This window comes from Condylura cristata, unplaced genomic scaffold, assembly GCF_000260355.1.
Source record: "Condylura cristata isolate star-nosed mole 26May11 unplaced genomic scaffold, ConCri1.0 scaffold00024, whole genome shotgun sequence".
Classification (NCBI taxonomy): domain Eukaryota; kingdom Metazoa; phylum Chordata; class Mammalia; order Eulipotyphla; family Talpidae; genus Condylura; species Condylura cristata.
In genome coordinates, this window is record NW_004567125.1 from 7,769,402 (window position 1) to 7,792,198 (window position 22,797).

Below are 22,797 nucleotides of genomic sequence, written 5' to 3' on the forward strand. Positions count from 1 at the left end.
AATGCACTCCCAGGATCTCCCTTTGGTCTGTGCAGACAGCCTGTTCTTGCTAAAAGTTATGAAGCTAGAGGAAATCATCAGCACATTTTGAATGGAAAGGGCCTCTAGAGAGAGGGTGGCTATACAATTTAGTGTCTCAACCAGAACAATTTTAAGAGAAAATAAGGTAGTATTAATAATTACACAGAGTGTGATCACCCTACCTAAAGATCACCTTATCCAATTTCTGGTTGGAGACTCTGAGGTCCCAGGCCTCGTAAAAGTTAATGGCATCATCACACCCTTGATAGCATGGTTTTGAACTGCTAAATTCTCCTCCTGAGGGCTACAGCTTTTCTGAGCTTGGGTTCAATGGTTCTGCGCATAGGATGTCCTAGTACCTGGTGCTTGGGCATCCCCATTTTTGTGTCTGAGAACACTAACTGTAGACATAGAGCTGTCCAAGGTGCTGAATGCTGTCTCCTCCTTCCTCTCCACCAACAGGTCAGATCAGTCAGCCTTACCCGGTTTAGTGTTCCTCTCCTCTACCAGGGTCTGGCCTGGACACTTGATGAAGATGGTTATTGACCAGAGTTGGCTCCCTTTCTCAATTCTCACAGCCTCTTGCTCTGAACATTTGGAACCAATGCATGAGCATCTGGATGTTCTCAAAGTGCTTGTCTTGACCCCCCCACCGTACTCCTATTTAGTTTGTTCTGTGCCTCCAAAGTTCAGACTAAGCATCTACCACTCATCCTAGTACATTAGATCCTTATCTGACATGCTCCGAGAAGACCTCTTCTTCGAAGTGCTATAAAAAGTCAGTTAGGGGTCCAGTGTTGATTCCCAAATCACCTATAAAATAGGGACCACAATGATTACAGTTCTCCTATTCCATGGACTTCCCATGAACCTGGACTCATGACCTGGATCACACCTGTGTGGAAACTACCCTTCTCTGCTCTTGCTACTGACTTCCTCCCACTTCTGGGTACTTCCTTCTCAGGTCCCCCTGAATGGTGGTCTTCTGAAGTCCCTGTTCTGCCTCTATCTCACTCTTTCTGGATGTGAACCACATCTTCATGCATCAGTGCCCAATCCTCTCTACTGAGTGCAGAGCTCTGCAGGCAGGGGCATCTCCCAAGACCTCTGTCCTCCATGCTGAAAGTGGGCCATGGCTCTGGCTGCAAACTTCCCACTCCCACCACCCTTGGGGTCTCCAGACCTACTTCTCTGCTGTTTCCCACTTTAGCTCCCTGACTGTTATCAATGTTTTCTCTTCCCCATCATTCAGTGGATCACCAAGTGACACTGGCCTGACCTTTATTTCTTCTCCTTTTTGAAACTTTGATTGGATATAACATAGAAAAGTATACATGTAAGGGCTTTTAGCTCAAGCCAGACACACTCTTGCTACAGCAGGAGAAAAAGGCTCTGTTAGTGCCCAAAGTCAGCCACGTGCGCGTGCACACACACACCAATCACTGCTGCAAGAGAAACCACCCACCATCCTCTAACCACACTGTGTAACCCATTTTGGAACAGTGTGTAAATGGTTTGATCAGCATTGTGTTTGTGACAGTCTTCCTATTGTTTCACCATTACATCCAGCTCAGTTTATTGGTGCACCATAGTCTTCTTTGCATGAGGCATTATTCCTTCTCTTGTTGATGGGCCTTTGGGCAATGTCCAGTTTGGAGTTGTTATAACAGTGCTGCTCTGAACATTCTAGTCCTCCTGTGTGCATTTGCATGCATTCCACTGGGTTCACTCATGTTTCTCCCTTTCCTACCATGACTGGTTCTAGCACAGAGCATCTTCATTCAATCCAGAATGTCATCACTCCCCTTTAGTGACTTTAATACCTTCATCTCTGTTGCTCTGCGAGATTCCATTCTCCATCAGCAGTCTGGGTGGTCACACATCTCTCTCCTAAACTTTCAAGGACTCCCCATTGCCCTTGAGGTAAGATCCCGAGTTCTCAGGGGGGCCCTTGGGGTGTGACTAAGGCTTCTAGCAGGTCTGGCCCATTCCAGATTCCTTTACTTCCAAAAGCTCCCTCTCCATGTTCTGGTCTTGTGGTCTCCTTACTTCTCCAACACACTATTCTCTCTCTCTTCTCTGCCTGCCATCTGCCTGTGGATGGTCACATTCTCTCCTTCTTTAAGTCTTGGCAGAAACCTTGCCAGACCGTAGTCAGGATGGCTAATGGGGATTCCTAGATACCAAAGAGCATCCCTCAAAATATGACAAGAATTTTGGCAAATGTGCGAGTTGAAAAGAAAGTGTGATGCCAAAAGGGTCCCTCTGAAGTTGCCGGGAAAACAGTGGAAAAGGAAGATGAGGAGGGGAAAGGGGGAGAGTGAATTAAAAAGCAACGTTGCCCCTTTAGGAATTCTACCCCCACTACATGAGGTTGAGTGCTTGCTTCCTCTCGCCCCACCCCAGTTCTTTCATGACCTTCCACACCCTAGCCAGTTGAACTTTCATCTTTCTGCCCCACCCCTGGCAGAAGAGGGCTGGGTGGCCCTGTCTCGCTCTCCTCTCCCCAGTGACCCAGCACCCGACACATGGAAGGGGTGCATAGGCCGATTATTTGAAGTGAGCAAGCAGGGTGGGAGTTACAACCGTCATTTTGCAGGTGAGAAATCAGGTGCTCAGAGAGTGAGGTGTTCCAAGTCGCCCTGCAGGTGAGCGGAGGAGTGTGTGGCTGGGGCTGCTGGCTGTCCTAGCAGTGCGGGAAGGCAGCGCTCCTGGAGACCACACCACGGGGCCCAGGGACTCAGCGCAGATGGCGGGGCCCAGTTCCAGCCTCAGATCATCTGTAAAGAAGGGACCACCAGCACTGTGACCAGGCAAGGCTTAACCAACCCCTGGGGAGGTGGGGGCTCCTGTGTCCTCGCCCCCCACATGCCCTGGGCCCCTCAGCCCAGCGGCAGCATCAAGCATGTTTCTTTGCAAGCCTGTGCTGCCGGAACTGCCCATTTTCCTCAGCATGGCTGGACAGAAGCTAGGACCTCTACCCACTACCTTTGTGGGGAAGCAGGTGGGAGCAGCTAGGGGCAGGGCACCTAATCTTTGCCATGGACTTCCTCCGCCACCTTGATCTCCTCCTGACTGTGGCCAGAAACCAAGTCCTCGGGTTTGTGGCGTGTGGGAAGGAAATGCCACTTTGGGTGGCCCAGTGCCACCTAGGAGGATGAGTGTCTGCCCTGGCACCACAGGCCACGCACCACTGCAGGCGTGACTGTCCAAGACCAGAAAGTCAGCTCTGCTTTCAGCTGCTCATGAGGGTTCACCTCTCATGGGACCCTTTGCAGGTGCCAGGCAGGGTAGTATGCTTAGCCCACCAGATGTCTCCTCAGTGCCAGTTTGGAGACCAGGCAGGGACATCCACCAAGAGCTGTGACACCTGTGACACAGGGGAGGCCTGCGAAGGAGACAAACAGGCTCAAGTTCCAGTCCTCGCCCAACCCTGGACCCCACCTGAGACGACATCTAAGACGACTCTGTTCCTTCATGGCCTGTGTTTCTGTCTGTGCAGTGGCTCTGTGACTGTCAAGGATGTGTGACCTACATGTCGCCTCAGTTGTGGGTCTGACACATCTCACCCTTTACTCAGTGGTAGGAAACCCAGAGCCTTAGCCCCCGACCCTGGGGCTGATGCTTAGGCCAAAGAAAACCAGGCTAGAGCTGTATAGTGCCCCCAGAGAGGGCAGTGGGCATTTAAACATATTCTGGGAGCCACCCTTGGCTGGTGAGTCAGGACTGGAGCTGGGCCCTGGACCTGCGCTTTGAAAGGCCCACCAGCCAGTGTGATGGTTTTCCTGGGTTAGGGCCCACCTCTCTTTGCACACCTCTGATGACAGGGAGCTCAGCCTTACATGGCAGCCTGTTCCTTTTCAAAACATTTTAAAATTTATTATGAAAGATTTAAGACATCTCAAATATTTAAGAAATCTCTAATAAATATTTCACTAATTATAAATTATGAATACAGCCAAAGGTATGAAGAATAATACCATGAATACCTGAATGCTCCCCCTTCCAGCTTAAAACTAGTCTTGGCACCCAGCCCGTGCTGTAGGGAGCCCTAGAGAGGCAGTCGCGGGCTCAGCGCTTCCCACCTGAAGCTTGTGTGCTCCCCTCTAGGGTCCTACCCATCCTTTCTTTTTGAATTTCTAATTGTGGTACACGGACATCACATGACTGAGCACCTTCCTCACACTTAAGTGTGCAAAATACGTTCATGTTCACAGCAGCCCTTCCTGGTGCTCCTTGCCCTCAAGGGTAGCCCTCCCTGTCTTTCCCACTTCCACTGTGTCTGCAGGGACCCCGGTAGCACAGTCAGGCGTGCGTTGAAGCCGTAGGCGCATCAGGGCGTCCGGCAGCGTGTCAGGAGCTCTCGCGGCCTGGTGCCGCAGGGGCCCGCTCGGCCCCACCCGTCTGTGCCTTCGTCCACTCTCATGGGGGCCGTCTCATGTCCACCCATGTGTTTCCTCCAGGCCTCTCCACAGCCCTGGGGGTGCAGCTTCCTCTTCCCCAGATGCTGCCCTGTGCTCTCTAGCAAGGTTGTGCTGGTCTGAAGTCCCATTAGTGGGCTCTGAGAATTGGCTGGTAAGATGGAGAGGGTTGGTGTGAGTGCCCTCGGGAGTCTGCCTGCCCTTCTGCCACATGCAAGTTCCAAACCTATGGATGTAGCCCAAGCCCCTTCCCTCAGCTGGACACCCTCTTTCTTCCTGCCTCTCTTCAGATGATCTGGCTTCACTTCTGTTCTCCACTGAGACACCTCCATGCCCACCATTGGGTCCCATGATGTGTGGTCGTATACGGGAGCCCTGGGGCCAAAGTACCTAGGTTTGAATCCTGCCCTACCACTAAGTAGAGATGGAGATCAGCTACATTTGTTTACACCTCTTTGTTCTGTAAAATAGGTAATAGTACTGACTTTATAGGATCCATACAATCATATAACATCTCCCTGAATTCCTACAGTACTTAGTAGGGTCTATATGAGTGTGAGTTTTAGCATCTGCCTTGAGGTCTGGAACCAAGTCCTTGGATGTGGACTGAGTAGTGCTGGACAGAGCTGTTTATCACCTCCCATATTCTATATGATACATCTCTATTAAGGCAGCCTGAGCCACCTTCCCATCTTTACCTGTTAAACCTGGTCTTGCTTCTTTTTCCTGTGGGTGATGTGAAGCCAGTCTTCTCTGATGAGCGCTCCTTTGCCCTGTACAGCCATTGAGAGGGATTTGACCGTTATTCTAGCAGGAGAAAGCCCTTAGATCCTGGTCTGGACCTTTAGCATCTCGCCCCTGCCTGCAGGCTGCTCACGATGAGAAGAACCAGGCGAGGACTGAGCCTGAGCCACCCAGAGCCCGTAGGCGCTCGGCCCTTTGACACTGTGTTTGTGTCTGTTGTGGGCCGGGTCTTGCATCTGCTTGATGGTACAGGCTGACTCCCGGGGCCATGTCAAGGAGGACGGGCACTCTAACATATTTGTCCTTGGTGGACTGTCCAGCTCACGGTGTTGTTCCCTGATGTCAGGGTCAAACCTGCAGTATCCTGCACCGTACATCTTCCTGCCCCCCCAGCAACCCATGGCCAGTGGTAGTCTTGTTACATATCCCGATGGGCATCGCCATCACCACTTGGCTTGCCCACCCCCACCCCCCTTGGGCCACTCAGCACCAGGAGGCAGAACCACCTGCTAAATGGTGGGGGGCCATTCTGGTTGGGGTGGGAGAGAGGGGCAGAGGCCAGGATTGGGGGCAGTCCCCTTGGGACTCCCAACATCCATGGGCAGCAGAGCTGCCACTGGGAGAATGGGTCCAGGCCATGACCCAAGGCCGCAGAGATTCTCGAGCCCCTGAGGGAACGACCCCCCACTGCCCAGAGTCCTGCAGTGGTGAGACTTGGCCCTGAGGCGTAGTGAGCAGAGGCAGCTCCCACGCCAGTGACAGGCGTGTGATCTGTGAGCCTTGCATCCCACAGACGATAGACAGACGGGGAGACGGAGCCGGCGTGGGGGAGGAGTGGTGTGAACACAACACAAGACGCCCTTCCGTTCATTTTACTCAGCCTGCGAGGAGCATCATGAAAGGGAGCGCGTCCTCACACCCCACTTGGGCTGTTTCCAGCGTTGTCAATTACACCAAAATTGAATGTCCTCCAGCTGCTCCGGCTGTCAGCTCCTGCTGCCGAGAAACAATAATTAGACCCTCATGTGCTACGCGTGTGTGCGTGCACACGTGTCCAGGACGAAGGGGGTGGGCAGTGGAGACCTCCGGCCCAGGGTTTGAGGACACGCATACATATGCACAGTTGTGCAGGCTCATCGTCCCCCAGGCATTCACACACACACGCCGGCACAGTCAGACATACACACACCCTTCCTGCAGCAGACCTCAGCCTGTTCAGTGTTGGCCCCCAAGCCCACCCAGACCTGACTCCCAGCTCTGTGGCCTTTGCCTGAATGTGGTGCTGCCCACAGCCCCAGGCTGGATATCCAGGACACCATGCTCTCTAGCGAAGCTACCTCTCAACTAAAGGGGGCCTGGCCCCTCCTGTGAGCCCTTCTCCAGCTTTACTCACCTTGGCCCTTTGCCGCCTCAATGAGGAGCCTATTTATAGCAGCCAGCATATGGACCTGCTGAACCCCACTCAGACATGCGCTGGGAGGCTTGGCACAGTCTCGCGCAGCTCCAGGCCTGCCGGCCCTGCACTACACCAGGGGTCTCCAGGACCCTCATCTTGGGGATTTAGGTGAGGCTGCTGTAGAGGGAGCCCCAGCATCACCTAGCCAGTCTCTTCTAGCCCCAGGGCTGGCTGGGAGAGCCCCCTGAGTGTCCTCTTCTCCCACCTGCTCCTGTAAACAGACCGGCGGGTGGAGATTGCTGGGAACCAAGCCTATGCCCCAGACAAGAGGGCAGGCCTGTGGTCCAGACTCAGGGGAAGCATGGACCTGAACCCTGTGAGCAGCTCTCGGGCCGGCCTCAGAGTGACTAGAATGCCCCCTGACGAGTACTGTACTGTGTTTTGCCAACAAATCTTGTGTCTTTGGGGGTGCGGGAGGGGCATATATTTGCTGAATCAGGAACTGTAACTGAATCCATGAGTCATTTGCTTAGTTCTCTCAGGGACACTTTACAGATGGCCAGTGATAGAATCAAGGTACAGGTCAGGTCATGTGACCCCGTAGTGAGACCTTGGCTTCATCTTCTTCCAACAGAGCAGAGGATAAATACAGAGACTATGAAGGCGTGAGAGAATGCGGGACCAGGGATGAGGGCTGTGGCCACAGGTTGTGGGGCCAAGGTGGAAGGCGTGAGACTGGGGCTGCTGGCTTCTGCCTTCCTGACATCGGGCACAGGGCTAGCTGGAAATGAGGGAGCCAGGCCTTGCATGGGGTGGGGCGTGAGGGCTGGGGACTACCTCCTGAGGACCAGACTTTCCAAGGGCCTTGAAGGCAGGCTCGAGCCTCCCTTTGCTTTTTTCCACAGCAAGGTCAGAGAGGAAACTTCTAGGATGATCCTGAGTGGCCCTGGCTGGCTCCCCAGCCTCTAACCAGGCATCTTCCCCCCTTACTGTCTCTGCCTGGGGGGAGCCAAGCCCCTCTGTGGACTTGGGAGCCCTGTGGGTGGGGCTTGTCTCTACCCCGTTTGCGGGGGGCTCTGAAAGGGACTGAGCGCCCAGGGTCTGGCTGACTCTCCTCACCCACGACTGTGATCTTCGAGGAAGCACCACCCCCTTGCGTGTTCCTTTTTGGGCCTCAGAACTAATGAGAGGCCAATGCAGATCCTGGGCACCTGTGATGGGAGACAAGCTCTCCCTTGGCAGCTCCAAGCTGGGGTGAAAATAGAAACCCCCAGGACTCCCACCTCCAGTTGTCTTCATGGCCCCTGAACCCCTGTCACCATCCCAGCCCCCTCCCACCCCCACCCAGAGCATCTCAGTGACTAACAGGAGAGCAGCCTCTTCCAGATCAATCCATTCTTGGCCTTTCACTATAATTAATGTTTGCTGTGTTATTAGATTGATTTTTTATGGACTCTGAGTACCGGGGAAGATTTACAGAGCGGGCCAAGTGAGCAGGGGGCAGTGCAGGGGTGGGGTGGGAGGGCGATGCGCACTCAAGCCCTCCTTAGTCTAGGTTTAGCACACATCCCTTTTGAGAAAGATGCCACCCCAATTCTAGGGCTCCCCCATGTCTGGTCCCACTTCCGGGACTTTGCTTAAAGCCTCCCCCACCGCTGGATCTTACGACACTCACCCTGCATGGCACTTATTTTCTCTTGTAAGCCCCTCGGCCTGCCAGGTAAGCTGTTGCTCCCATTTTTCAGAAGAGAGACAAACACAGGCTGGGAAAGACTGATTTGCCAGTGCTGGGAACTTAGGATCTGATCACATCCCAGATGCCACCTCTTGTGAAGGGGGAGAGGGGTGGGGGGATGTTAGTCGGGGCTCCCCAAGACTCTAAATGGCCACAAACTCCATGTTCCTCTCTGAGTGCTCAGAGGGTGTCACTGGCCCCATTTGTCAGGACAGTAAACTGAGTCTAGAGAAGTCAAAGCACCTGCCTGGGGTACTGAGGGCCCAGGCCACATGCAACTCAAAGCCCAGCAGTTCCAGACCATGGTCCTGTGAGGCAGTGTTGACCCCAGAGCCGCAGATACCCCTTCTCAACTTCCAGCTTTGCTGCAGCAACTCTCAGATCCCACCCCTGGGGTCTTAAGGCAAAGGGCTGGCTCCCCTGCACAGAGCCCCTCCCCCCTTCTAGCTCTGCTTACTCATTGACACTCAGCATCCTCTCTAGTATCTGGTTCTGGATGAGACATGACCCTAACCTCAGGGGCTGAAAGCCCCATGGTTTGCTCCCAGTTCTGCAGGGTGGGCATTGAGATGGATCTCAGCTAGCAGACATCGATGCTGCCGGGCCCCAGCTCTTTCACTCCCAAGCCAGCTGGCTCTTTCTGGATGACAAATTCTCCCTTGAGATTCTTCCTACACAACTTTGCATGGTGTGTCTGTTGTGGAGGGCCTACACCTCATAAACCAGGAGGTCGCTATTGAAAGTGTCCTTGCCTGAGTAATAGCCTCTACCAGGACAGATAACCCCAGTAGCAGTGAGAATGACCTCAAACCAGCAAAGCCAGCACAGCAAATGAAATCCCACATGGATCGCACCCATGACTATAGGATCAAAAGTCCTCAAGAAGACACAAATCCAATTCCACAGAATATTAGGGAGATAATCTACTATGATTATGTAGGATTTATCCAAAGATGGCTTAATATTAGAAAAATCTATTAATATAATACATAGTATCAGCAGGTCAGCCACAATGCCACATTAATAAATGACGAACAGCATGTGATAAAAGCCAATGCCAGTTTCTGATTTTAAAGTAACTGCTAAAAATAGAACTGGAAAGACACTTTTCTATCACAAAATCTGTCTCACTTCAATAGCCAGGATCACTCTAAATGGTAAGATTTTTAATGATTGAATCAAAACTTTATTAAAAAAAAACACCACAGTGCTCTTTATCATTGTCCAGAACCTCTGGACATAGCAATAAGACACGAAACAGAATTAAATGGGATGACTACAGGAAAAAAATTGTAATTATTTGCAGACAATATGATTTGAGACCTTAGAAGCTCAGGAGAACAAACTGAAAAAATAATATGTGAAACTGAGTGAAGGTCGGGGGCCGGATATAAAACAAATCTCCACAAATCAATAATTTTCATCTCTACCAGCAACTACTAGTTGGAAAACATAATGAAATAAATGGTCCCCACTCACAGTGACAACAAAGCCCCCTACAGAATACCCAGGAATAAATTTACAAGAAAAATTTAGGATCATTATGAAAAACTTCCATAAAGTTTTCCTGAGAGAGAGAAAACAAGAACAATGATATGGGTTGTGAAGAAATATTACAAAGCCAAAAGTTCTGAAATTCATTTATAGGTTTAATGCAATTCCTTCTACATCTTGGTGGCGTGTTTTGAAGATCTATGTAATATAAACTGGGAGACTATTCAAACTCTCATTGGAGAGTCCTCAGAGAACACCTACAGGGCGTGTTCCCACCCGGTGGAGGAAAGGGGACCTAGTGCCATTCTACTGGACGGTGCTGGGGACGGCTGCACAGGGACTGTGGAAGCGGGATTTTCACCAGTTCAGGCAGCATACTTTTCCTGTTCCTGCCCTTGAAAGCAAATATAAGACCCTTGTCTGTTTGCCAGAAGTTTTGTACTGGAATCTGACTGTGGTGGAGAGAGACATGAAGTCAAACCTTTGGGGTCACAGGCATGTTGGGGTAACAGGGAGAGCCCACCCATCAGGAGTCTGAACCAACTAGAACACTTGCAGGGGAGTGACTGGGGAGGCACAGGGGTGAGTGTTATGGGCAGAGAGAACAGAATCCTAGAGATGCTGGTTGATTGTTGCCTTCTAGGATAAAATGAGGGGTGGTGTGGGCCAGGAAAGGACCATCGTCAAGGCCTGGCTGGCCCGTTGAAGACATGTGGATGCTGGAGGGCCCTGGGGATGTATGTGAAGTTGCAGGGGCAGGTGGGGGAGAGGTCTGGCCAGACCTGCCCTTTGGAAAGCACACTCCAGGTGGGGTGGGGGATGGAACATCACAAATCAACTTGAGGGAATAGATTATTCAATAGACAGTGTCAGGACAATTTGTTGCCTGTTTGGGGGGAAAAAAATCAATTCTGATCTAGCAAAATACTTTCCAGGAGGACTGAAAGTTAAATGTGAGAATTCAAACCGTAAAGACGTTAACAGATAGAGGTGGGTGTCTGGTCTCAGTGGCTCAGGGCTCCCAAGGCTGCAAAGCAGTGGAAGCCATGTCAGGGGAAAAGAGATCTATTGATTTGATGACAGACAAATTACTAATGAGATCTCGAGGCCCAGGTCTGGGAGGGTGATGGCTTCCCTTCTAGAAGCTACTTTCCTGAGAGGCAAGCTTGATGCCACAGTGGAACAGGCACGGAATGGCAGGGGTGTGTGGTGAGGTCAAGCATTGTTGTGCTTTGTTTCCAGGGTAGGGGGTGGGAGGAAGTGGTATAGTAGGAGGTTGGTGATGGAGGGGGAGCATCTTGGGCCGGGGGGCGGGATAGGGCCTGTTAAGGTCTGATGGAATCAATTCCTGTAGGATGTAGGAATAACAAACCCTCTGAAATGTCTAGAAACACAAGGACTCTAGGCAGGTGGAGATAGTCTGGTAGTCCTGTCAAGCCCCCGGGTCACAACAGAGCCATCTAGGAACACATGGGAAAGAAATACCTAGTTGTTGAGGGGTGCATGCTGTTCCCCACTCCCACCCCCGCCCCACCAAGCACTACTGTTTCCCTGCACAGCAGCCAGGGGTCCACACCCCAGTCACATTCCCTGCAGGCCCTGCAGACATGTCCTGACTCTGTCCCAACCCATTTAGCTTTGCTGGCACTTTTTCAACTGGACTTTGCTTTGTATTTTATATCTCTGATTAATTTAACATTTGAGGGCTAATTGCTAATTTATAACTGCCACTCGAAAACCATGCCCAAAATCTTTAGTACAATTAATAGTGGCCAGGAAATATGCTCTGATTAAATAATCCTAGCAGCGACGTTGTGAGGCAGGGCCTGCTCGGCAGAGGCCTGACCAGTGGACCTGAGCCTGTGTGACCAGGCCCGGGACGTGGGGTGCAGAGGGAGGCAGTTGAAGCTGCGTCCAGCAACCTAATGAAGTCCTGCTCTCTCAGTGGGCTGGGACTAGCATTTAGAACAGACAGCTTCCCCAGGCGCCAGGGTCATCAAAAAGGGCTTCCCAGAGTTTGGGGTCTCTTGGAGGTCAGGGTTCTATTAGAAAGAGCAGAACCAGCAAATCTCCAGCTTCAGTCTCAAACCAGCCATTCCTCAAGCAATTGGAGAGATTCAGGTCAGACTAAAGATAGAACTTCCTGGCTTCCAGGGTTATGAAGGTGGATGGGGACACTGCCAGGCATCCTCTGGGCTCCTAGACCCTTGCCTGGCTTCAGCAAAATGCTTCCTAACAGCACAGTCTGAACCGGTGTTTCTGGAGAGGGTCACATAGCATCCCGTATTCCCAGAGGCCAGCCAACCACCCTCATCCCCACGTCCCTGCCAGCGCTGGAGCAGCAAACCATTGCAAAGTGATTTCTCCCTCCAACGATGCCATACATCATGTTTTTTAATTTAAAAAGATGCCCAGTGGAAGCATAACAGACCATTAAATGTTTGGGTCCCTAATTAACTCCAGAGCAGCCTGGAGCCTCAGGGCCAGGAGGGAGGAGGGCTGGCCCGTGCAGGCGTCATCCCAGGAGGCAGGACGTCAGCCCTGCCCAGAGGCCTTACAGCTGTGTTTGCAGGCAGCCCAGCCTGCTTTCCAGGGCCATACTTTAGAGGGTGCTAGGAGTCTGCCTTGGGGCCATTTCCTCAGGATATTCAGGCGTGAGACTGAAACTCGCCTGTATCCTGCAGGGTAGTGGATGTGGTGTTCTTGTGACTTGCTTTCTGTGCGAAGCCTTGCTTGCCGCCTGTTTCCCTGTCTATCAGATTGGGTGATGCTGCTTTCTGGATATTGGAGATGAGGCTCTGTGAATAGCAGGCACTCAGTATGTGGGGGATCTTGGAAGAATGAGCATGTGCCTCTGCTCGCACACTTACTGGCTGGGCAGGCACTCAGAGCCCATCCTTCACCTTCTCAGCACCTTCTGAAGCCTGTGTCAGGCCATGGTCAGGGCCAGCAGAGAGCGGGGCTTACCAGGCCTGACCCTGCAGCCAAGGAGTCACCTCTGCTGAGTCAGCACAGCTGGGCCAGCTGCCCCAAGAGCCAGTCAACCTCCTTGGATAATCAAGAGGAAACGTGAAGGGGGAGGGCACGTTCTAGGTGGCAGTGAGCCCGGGAACAGCCCTTACTCAGCTCCCCTGTGTGGGCACCCGGGAAGGCGGCTAGGCTCTAGTAAAATCCACAAGTTGTGTTCAGCAGGTCTGCTCAGTCCACCTTGAACTGTGCACCCTTCCCTCACCCACACCAAGAGGCAGCTGGACCAGAAAGATGAGTATTTACAGAGCAACCTCTTCCGGGCTGCATGCTAGAAACCTCAGATAACCAGGGTCATGGTCCTTACCACTGCCCATGAGGGAGCAACCAGTTAGCTCTATTTGACAGAGGAAAAAACAGAGAGGTTGAGTGATTTGCACAAAGTCACACAGCCAGAGCAGGGCAGAGCCAACATTCCCAATTCTGAACTAGCAGCCTAAAGCCTGAGATGGCCCTGTGCCCCTTGACACAGGCATAGGGGTAGGCCTGGCGCATACCTGCTCTGGCTGGTCTATGTTGTGCTGGCCAACCTGACATGCCCATCATGGCCCCTGTGGCTCTGTGGCAGAGCCACACTGCAGAGGCAGGCAAACGTTAGCAGTAAACATGATCTATCGGCAAAACATCGGAATGGTAAAAAGTTATCGATCTCTAACTTTCCACTCATCTCCTGTCTGCCCCATACGTCTGGCCCTTGGCCCAAGTTTTCCTCTGGCGGTGGAGCTTCCATTCCATCAGCAAAACCCTCAGACGGGCCCTGGCCTGGCCCCAGACTGGCCCAAGTGATCGAGGAGGGGAACAGTATTTTTAGACAGATGCCCTCCCGTCCCAGCATGGCCGCAGTGATTATGCAAATCCGGTCATAAGGAGTTTAAAAGTCTGGAACCACCATATTTCTTTATTTCATTAGTGGCGACACAGGCTGCAGAGTGATGTGACAGAAGGAACTGGGTGCCAGCCCCACGCACACTGTCCCCCATCCTCCCCTGGGCAACAGCCACACTGCAGGGAGAAGCGAGGGTGCTCACTGAGGGCTCCGGCCAGGGAGACGGCACTCAGCCCTTTGATGTTATAGGCAGGAGGCTGAGGCCTGGAGGCAGAAGTGGGGGAGACCCGGGGCTTGATGCATTTCCTCTGGCTCAGGCTCTGATCCCTCACCCTCTCCAGCTGTCGCCTGTTCTCTACACAACCCAGAATGAGGTGGGAGGAGGAGCTCTCCCAGCAAGCAATCCCACAGGGCAAAGTCACCACCGCTCCTTCGGCCTTGGGAGCAGGGAGGTCTATGCAGGCGAAGTGACCAGATCAAAGACCAGCCTCCTAGCACAGCTCAGGCCCCACTCTTCCCCACCAGTCTTGCCACTTCTTAGAGCACCACAGGGGCCTCACTGTTCCTTAAGACCCAGCGCTGGTGTATCTACCTGCTGTGGAAGGAACAAGTACATGGATTAGGACATGAACACAAAGGGCTCTCCTGCCGCCCTGCCTTAAAAAGCAAGGCAGGTGGTAGACCAGATGGCCCTTTGACTCTGTCTTATGAGGAAATTCTACCTTGTATCTAAGTATTTTCTGCAGTCCCTAGAATTCCCCCCTCCCTACTTTTCAGGTGCTAAAGACCTGCCCTCCACCTACCTGGGGAGAGGGGAGGACTGCTTCTTTAGGAAAGTTAAATTTGTTCTATACCCAGGATGCTTGGAAATGTTCCCTCCCTCCTCCCCAGGAACATGTTTAAGTGGTCAGATGCTTCCTTCCCGGGCCCTGCTGCATCTCCATAGGCCAGGGCCCACCACAGTCCACACCCCAGCCTGCTGGGGTGCTGCTGGTTGGGGGCTGACACACCTTCCCATCCAACACCCCCCCCCCCCACCAGGAGTCAGCACCTGGGAGCCTGGAGTGCTTCTCTCTAGCATCACTGGCGTTTCTGCTTTATTTTCCACCCTCCTGACAAAGAATCTGGCCTCTAAAATGGACTCATTCTCTGCTGTGGGGTTTCCACTTCTGGCCCCAGATCCACATCCAGTGACCTGAGTATGCTACCGCCCCTCCAGTCACTCCTACACCCAGTCCTTGAGAGCCAGAATGGTCTTGCAGGGGGAGCCCCTGGGAGAGTCCACCCTTCCCTGCATGCCAGGGCCAGACGCCCCCAGGCAGCCCGAGTGCCTCCCCTTCCCAGACACCTAATAGCAGCTCATTCTGGCCACAGATCAGACCCTCAGCAGGCTGCTGTTGGCTGAGCGAGGCTGGGTGGGCCTGTCCCCTTGACCAGCTGTGGGACTTGGCATGTTCTCACCCAGCCTGGACTGTGCAGCGCATGGCAGCTGTCTCAGCCTCTCTCTCCTCAGACTATCGTGAGGCTAAATGACATGGTGACTCTGAAAATGGCTTATCATGGCTGGGAATGTGGCCCACCATTCAGGGTCCTCCAGGGCCCCCCCGTGGCTTCAGGCTGGCCCTCTTGGCCCCTGGCACAGGGCACTATCAGGCCCACACATGCAGACATGCTTGAACATAGCAGTGAGTGTACAGATACGTGTGCCCAGGCACATGCGAACACCAGGATACAGACACTTCCCAACCACTTACAGCCCACCTAGATCAAGGGGTTTCTGGTCTGTGTTGGGGTGCCCTCTTCCCAGCTGTACCCTGAGGGCATCCTGGCTCACACCGATGCAGGGCAAAGGTGGGGTAGGCAAGGATTGGGTCCTTCGTCCCACCTCCAGATAGGAGATGAGGCCGGGGCTGTACTGTGGTCAGGCAGGGCCTGCCTTGTTTCCTCTTCTGAGTGAGGCTGTTCAGTGACCCAGACCGGTGGGGACACCTTGGGCCTCCAGGGTTTGATGGCCTTTCCTGCCCAGGCTGTGTGTTGCCTACCTGGCTGTCCAGGACTGAGTGCTCTGCCGCCTCTGTCTGTCTGGGGGAGGAGGCGCGTGGGAATACAAGCACCAGGCTCTCGAGGTGGGCTTTGCCGTGAGGACACAGCCACGCACTTCCAAGCCAGTCAGTGTGTCAGGGTTTATAGGTGGGGGAGACTTTGGGGGAGCTGTGCTAGTGCTGCGTGGACTTTTGTATCCCCCGAGGGTGGTGACCCCCCATTTTACAGATGAGAAAACTGCTGAAACCCAGCATGGGCTGAATTGGAACCCGACTCCTGTCACCTGCCCCCAGCTGCTCCTGTGCCCCGGTGCTTGGGTGGGGGTCTCCCAGCAGGGAGTGAACACGGGGCTTCTGCTCTGCAGTTTATATCCCCCTGGGGAGAGGAGACCACTGGTGCATGTGAAAAAGCAAAGAAATGAGAAAAGCACCAGGAAGGTGAACGCAAGCAAGTAAAAGTTACAATGGAGCAATGCCTGAGAGTGCTGATCCAGATTGGGGGGTGGGGGTGGGCGGAGAAGACACTTGGGGGTGAAGGTGTTGGCTCTAGGTTTTGAATAAGGTGGAGGAACCAGCTTGTACCAATGCAGACATCAGCAGGTGGAGTGAGGGGGAGACCCCATCTGGCAGGGCCTTGGAGGTGCTGTGTGGAGCTGGGTTCCATGCCTCCTGCAGACCAATGGGTGTCATCAGGGTTAGCAGTGGGGGCGGCAGGTGCCACATAAGGTCTCCAGGGCATCTGGCTGTGGAGGGGGCAAGGAGTGGGGGGTGGGTCCTAGGAGACAAGGTGGGAGCCTCTGGCGATGGTAGTGACTTGCATGAGGGTGGCCTTGGTGGGGAGCGACTTCCAACCAATGGGGCTGATGCTAGTGCCCTGGGGGCCAGGGGACTGAGGCCTGGGCCCAGAGGGGCACTGACTCTGCAGGAAGAGGGCCATGCCAGGGCCTCGGAGGCGCTGGGAGGTCAGGGTGAGGAAGTGGGTGCAGCCGAGGGGTCGGGCAGTGGGCTGAGGAGACAGGAGAAGGTGGTGACTGGGGACCTGAAACAGAAAGTGCCTCTGGAAGAGCGGGTCATTACCTGGGCCAAACGCTGCTGTGAGGCCAAGAAAGATAAAAATAGGAGCATGCCCTTTGGAGCTGGCAAACAAGAGGTCGCTGGTGACCTTGCTTGGAGCTGGCCCAGAGGGCATGGGACGGACACCACCCTGGGTGCTGAGATAAAGGAGGTGGCAGCACCCCCAAGAATATGTGCCCTGAAGGGGGTGGGGCAAGGAACTGGAGAGGATTCAGCATTAGTTGGGGCAGGACTGGGGTGTTTCTGAAAGGTTCTAGAACGATGCCGTCCTGTGTGAGGACCCCGGCCACACTGCTCGGTGGCCTCGTGACTACTGGCTTCTGCAAAAAGGCCCGTGATGCCATCTGCTGGGGGGGGGGCAGGCACATGACGTAGTGACGGGCACGCAGAGGCACTCGGGCACATTGGATGGTGGTGCAGCCGCTGCAGGACAGGGGACATCCGCCCCATGCCGTCTCCACCTGAGACAGACCCTGAGTGGGAGGGCGGGTGGCCAGTGGGGGCAGGTCTGCACCCTTCCCCTGGTGCTGCACAGGGACCGTGTGTGTGCGCACTGGACTAGATGAGGGTGTGCAGGGTGGGCATGACAGGATGAGTGAGCCCTGGGAGGGAGGGCGGTCCTGGGGGAACAACCCCCTAGGCCCAGGCCAGACCTCACGGGGCTCCCAGAACTATGAGGCCACATCCTGTCACCCCACCCTGGGAGTTAACTCTGATGCAGCCTGCAGGCAGCCTCTGAACTGGCTACCCAGCCCCCACCCGGCAGGAAGACGGGCGGGTCACCACTGATAAAAAACTTATCTGTAAAGTTAGTAGTGCAGTTGGAGCTTTGGGGTCCCTCCGAGGTTGGGGCTGTAGAGTGGGCAGAGGCAGCTCTTCCTGGGGTGTGGGGGGGCCAACCACCAGAGGCACTCCCAGCAGACGCCTCCCCTGCAAGGATTCCTCTCCCCTATTCAACCCAGGGGGAGCCTCAGGGTAGCGCCAAGCCTAGTCCCAGGACCACGCCACATACCACCTCTCGCGTGCAGCCGGGCTCAACCAGACAGAGGGGGCTCCAGAGCTTGCATGTGGGGCTCAGGAGTGGCGACACTGGGTGTCAGAACCACCCGCCCCTCACATGCCAGAGGCTCACATTCCTAGGCTGTCTCACTGGGGAAGGGTGGTGCCCAGAGTGGCAAAAGAAAGGGCAGAGCAGGAGCCCGGGCCTCCCAGGGGCCAGCACACCTCAGGAAGTGTCCACTCACGGGCACATGTAGTTCTCACTAAACGTGTTGAGCAAGCATTCACCCCTTGCAAAGCCGGCCTGTGCCGGGTGCAGACCAGCCTGTGCCCACGCGTACGGAGTCCGCACGCGTCGTGTGAGCCCCGTGGGGGTGGGGCAGCACATGCGCACAAGGCCACATGTGTGTCCGGCGCGCCAGCCGGCTCGGCAGACGCCGTAGTGCCCTGGAGCCCTGTCCCTCCTGCCAGCTCCTGCCCGTGATAAGGGCTCTTTAGGGCCTGTAATCCTCCTTAACTTGACTTTGGGTTATTTTGAGCAAGAGATTAAAGGTGATTACAATCAGCAGGGCTGAGGTGCCACACTTGCTGCTTGGGCCTGCTTCACGCGCCCCCTTCTGGAGGCTCTAGGGGCACCACCCTCCCCCCAACACCGGCCTCTATGTTAGGGCTCCTTGCACATCAGAGGAAAGGCACCCCTGCACCAAGGACTCTCAGCTTCTCAGGAGCCCTCAGTAACAGGAATCATGCCCTCCCGCAAGGGGGTGCAGTGGGGAGGGAGCCCCAAAGTCCACCTCACCCCCGGTCTAGATGCTAGAGATGAAGACAGAGATAAACTTCAAATCGCCCACAGCCGTAGAGTTTATATCACAGGTCAGACCCACGCATTTCCTGCCCCACCCCACGGCCACTTCTGACTGGGCCCAGAGAGGCCCAGGGCTTGGCCAGGCATCACACAGCAGCTCTGCAACAAGCTCTGGGGGTGGCCTCCAACCTGGCCCTCCAGGCCCTCTCCCCACTCCATCTGATTGCTCCCATCTTGTTAAGTCAGAAATAGGCTCTTCCCCAAGAACTAGATCAAAAACCATTCTTTATGAAGTTTCCAAAGGGGGAAAAATCCATTTCACATCATTATATATTTTTCTCCTAATTTAAGCCGCTTCAGTGCAGACGAGTTGCAAATGTCAATATCAGTGAAATACACGCTGCTGGCCACCCGCCAGGCCACAGAGCAGTGCAGAGGCCGCTGTAAATCCAAATATTAACAAGCAAACACACACCCATTCCTCTGCCCTACAGGAGAAATACGAGGGACCCAGGGGTGAGCCCAGAAGACCAGCCATCCTACTGGGCAGGGTGGGGTTCAAAGAGCAGTAGGACCCAGTGCACCATCCCACCACATCTGCCCAGATGCACGCCAACTCCCTCCGGGGCCAACAGCCAGGACCCTGCTGTAAATGCCGGCACTGGGGGGTGAGGGGACGCAGCCCTGTGCCAGAGAAGTGTGTGGTCTGGCAGGGATGAGCCAGGCAAGGTGCTCTGGAGGAGGGGCAGTGAGGGATGGGGCGGGCTGAGATGGGGGTGCTCAGGTCCTCCCAGGGGCTTGTTCAAGAGCCAAGCAGGAAGCCATCTGGCGGGCTCACTGGGGAAACTGAGGACCAGAGGGAGCATGATGTGATGTGCCAGGTCATGTAGGAGAGCTCAGTTCCAGAACCCAGCTGCCCTGGCTGCCTGCACGGTGCCTCCCTGGAGAGAAGCTGAGGCGCCTCGCCTGCCCCGGGGCTCCGAGCGCTCCCACTGCGCGGCTGCAAGAGCTGTGGCTGATGCTGCGGGGTCCGACACAGGAGCGTCTCCTGCTAGCCGGAGCCGGCTGGCGAGCACAGCTCCATGCAACACTGGTCTGGTCTCTGGATCCTCATCCGACTAGTGGGTCACTGATGAGGTGGTTCCTGCTCATCAGTGGCCAGGCACACAGTTTTGGATTCGCTACAAGCTACCACACCTATAGACCTGGCTGAGCAGCTGGCGTTACCTCCGCTCTGCCGAGAGGGTACTTGGAGTTAGGGCCAGGGCTACCCTCCAGAGGCGAAGGTAACTACAAACATACCCTTTAGGCTGGGCACAGCCAATCTGCACCAGCATCCCGGTGCCCTTCCTTCTCCTGAGACCCCTGAATGCACCTCTGCTTTCCACTAGGCAGCTTGGCTGAGCTGGACTTGGCTGTGCCTGACCACTCGACCTGGGGGCCGGCCGGCCACCTCCTAACCTGCTCTCTCCTTTTTTGTCTTGCAGCAGGACCGGCTGAGCCGGAAGCACTGGGTGGACCGCTCAGGACACCCAGGTCAATGGGGAAGGAGGCCTCGGCGGCAGGACGTGGGTGGAAGACTCCAGGCGGCTGGCAGTGAGGGGGCGCTCTGGCACCGTGCACCATGCAGTTTGGGACAGGACACCCCTGAGCAAACAGACCCCTCCTCTCCTGCCCCTCTGTCCCTTCGGGGGGTCTCCGCCCGGCTCTCACCTCAGTTCCTGTGGGCAGGGGCCTCCCGCCAGGACTGTCCCGATGGCCGGGTGCCAGTGGGGTGTGCTGTGGGCATGCGTGGCGGCCACCCTGCTGCACGCGGGCGGGCTGGCTCGCGGTGACTGCTGGCTGATCGAGGGCGACAAGGGCTTCGTGTGGCTGGCCATCTGCAGCCAGAACCAGCCGCCGTACGAGGCCATCCCGCAGCAGATCAACAGCACCATCGTGGACCTGCGGCTCAACGAGAACCGCATCCGCAGCGTGCAGTACGCCTCCCTGAGCCGCTTCGGGAACCTCACGTACCTCAACCTCACCAAGAACGAGATCGGCTACATCGAGGACGGCGCCTTCTCAGGTCAGTTCAACCTGCAGGTGCTGCAGCTGGGCTACAACCGGCTGCGGAACCTGACGGAGGGCGTGCTGCGCGGCCTGAGCAAGCTGGAGTACCTGTACCTGCAGGCCAACCTCATCGAGGTGGTCACGCCCAGCGCCTTCTGGGAGTGCCCCAACATCCTCAACATCGACCTGTCCATGAACCGCATCCAGCGGCTGCACAGCTCCACCTTCGCCGGCCTGTCCAAGCTCTCCGTGTGTGAGCTCTACAGCAACCCCTTCTACTGCTCGTGCGAGCTGCTGGGCTTCCTGCGCTGGCTGGCGGCCTTTACCAACGCCACGCAGACCTACGACCGCATGCAGTGCGAGTCCCCGCCGCTCTACTCCGGCTACTTCCTCTTGGGCCAGGGCCGCCACGGCCACCGCAGCATCCTCAGCAAGCTGCAGTCCGTCTGCACAGATGGCTCCTACGTGGTCGAGCCCCACCCAGTGCCGGGGCGCTCATCCCCCGGGCGCTCCCCGCCACCCCCCGCGCCCCCCGAGCCCAGTGAGGTGCCCTGTGCCGACGAGGAATGCTTCTCGGGTGACGGCACCACGCCGCTGGTGGCCTTGCCCACGCAGGCCACCCAGGCTGAGGCCCGTCCTCTCATTAAGGTCAAGCACCTGACACAGAACTCGGCCACCATCACGGTGCAGCTGCCCAGTCCGTTCAACCGCATGTACACGCTGGAGCATTTCAACAACAGCAAGTCGTCCACTGTGTCCAGGCTGACCAAGGCCCAAGAGGAGATCCGCCTGACCAACCTCTACACGCTCACCAACTACACCTACTGCGTGGTGTCTGCCAGCTCTGGGCTGCACCACAACCACACGTGCCTCACCATCTACCTGCCCAGGCCGCCCAGCCCGCCCGGCCCCGTGCCCAGCCCCTCCACGGCCACCCACTACATCATGACCATCCTGGGCTGTCTCTTCGGCATGGTGCTGGTGCTGGGCGCCGTCTACTACTGTCTGCGCAAGCGCAGGCGCCAGGAGGAGCAGCACAAGAAGGCGGCGGCGGCAGCGGCGGCCGGCAGCCTCAAGAAGACCATCATCGAGCTCAAGTACGGGCCCGAGATGGAGGCGCCCGGCCTGGCCCCTCTGTCCCAGGGCCCGCTGCTGGGCCCCGAGGCCGTGACCCGCATCCCCTACCTGCCGGCGGCCACTGGCGAGGTAGAGCAGTACAAGCTGGCCGAGAGCGGGGAGACCCCCAAGGCCAGCAAGGGCAACTACATGGAGGTGCGCACCGGGGAGCAGTCGGAGCGCAGGGACTGTGAGCTGGGCCGGCCGGGCCCCGACAGCCAGAGCTCGGTGGCCGAGATCTCCACCATCGCCAAGGAGGTGGACAAGGTCAACCAGATCATCAACAACTGCATCGACGCGCTCAAGTCCGAGTCCACGGCCTTCCAGGGCGGCAAGTCCGGGGCTGTGTCCACCGCCGAGCCGCAGCTGGTGCTGCTGTCCGAGCCCCTGGCCGGCAAGCACGGCTTCCTGTCCCCTGTGTACAAGGACGCCTTTGGCCACGGCCTGCAGCGGCACCACAGCGTGGAGGCGGCCGGGCCTGCCCGCGCCGGCACCTCCACGGGCGCTGGCGGCGGCTCCGTGCGCAGCCCGCGGGCTTTCCGCACCGAGGCCACCAGCATGCACAAGGTGGGGGCCAGCGAGGCCAAGTACATCGAGAAGAGCTCCCCCGCCGCCGACGCCATCCTCACTGTGACTCCCGCAGCCGCCGCGCTGCGGGCCGAGGCCGAGAAGGGCCGCCAGTACGGTGAGCACCGGCCACTTAGCGGTCACAGCCGCTGGACACTGCTGGCCGTGGGCGTGGCCTGAGGACGGAGGCTGCGCACGCGCTGCGGGCCGAGGCCGCGCCTGCGCCCCGAAAACCGAGACGGTACAGCGCGCCCCCCCGAGAGCCAGCGGGCCCTGAGGGTCCCCGCGGTGCTTTTCCAAGTCAAATACAGTTGTCCATGGTTTAATGTCCAGTCAGGCAAGCTGCGGGAAGCGACTCGAAAATAAGACCCGAGAGGCCGCTCTGCTCCGCCTCCTGCCGCGGGCGCCTGCCTGCCCCCCGCTGAGGGTCCCCCCGACCCGTCCCCCTCCCAGCTGAGGGCCCCCCGACCCGTCCCCC

At 56.1% G+C, this 22,797-nt stretch overlaps 1 protein-coding gene across 1 annotated transcript in view; it reads left to right on the top strand.

Annotated features, from left to right (window-relative positions):
* Positions 1–22,797, top strand: part of ELFN1 (extracellular leucine-rich repeat and fibronectin type III domain containing 1) — a 69,807-nt gene that overhangs the window by 46,232 nt on the left and 778 nt on the right. The window contains exon 3 of the mRNA XM_004688053.2: positions 20,072–22,484. Coding sequence (XP_004688110.1) covers positions 20,340–22,484 — 2,145 coding nt within the window. The 5' untranslated portion in view covers positions 20,072–20,339. The remainder of the gene's footprint in view (positions 1–20,071; positions 22,485–22,797) is intronic.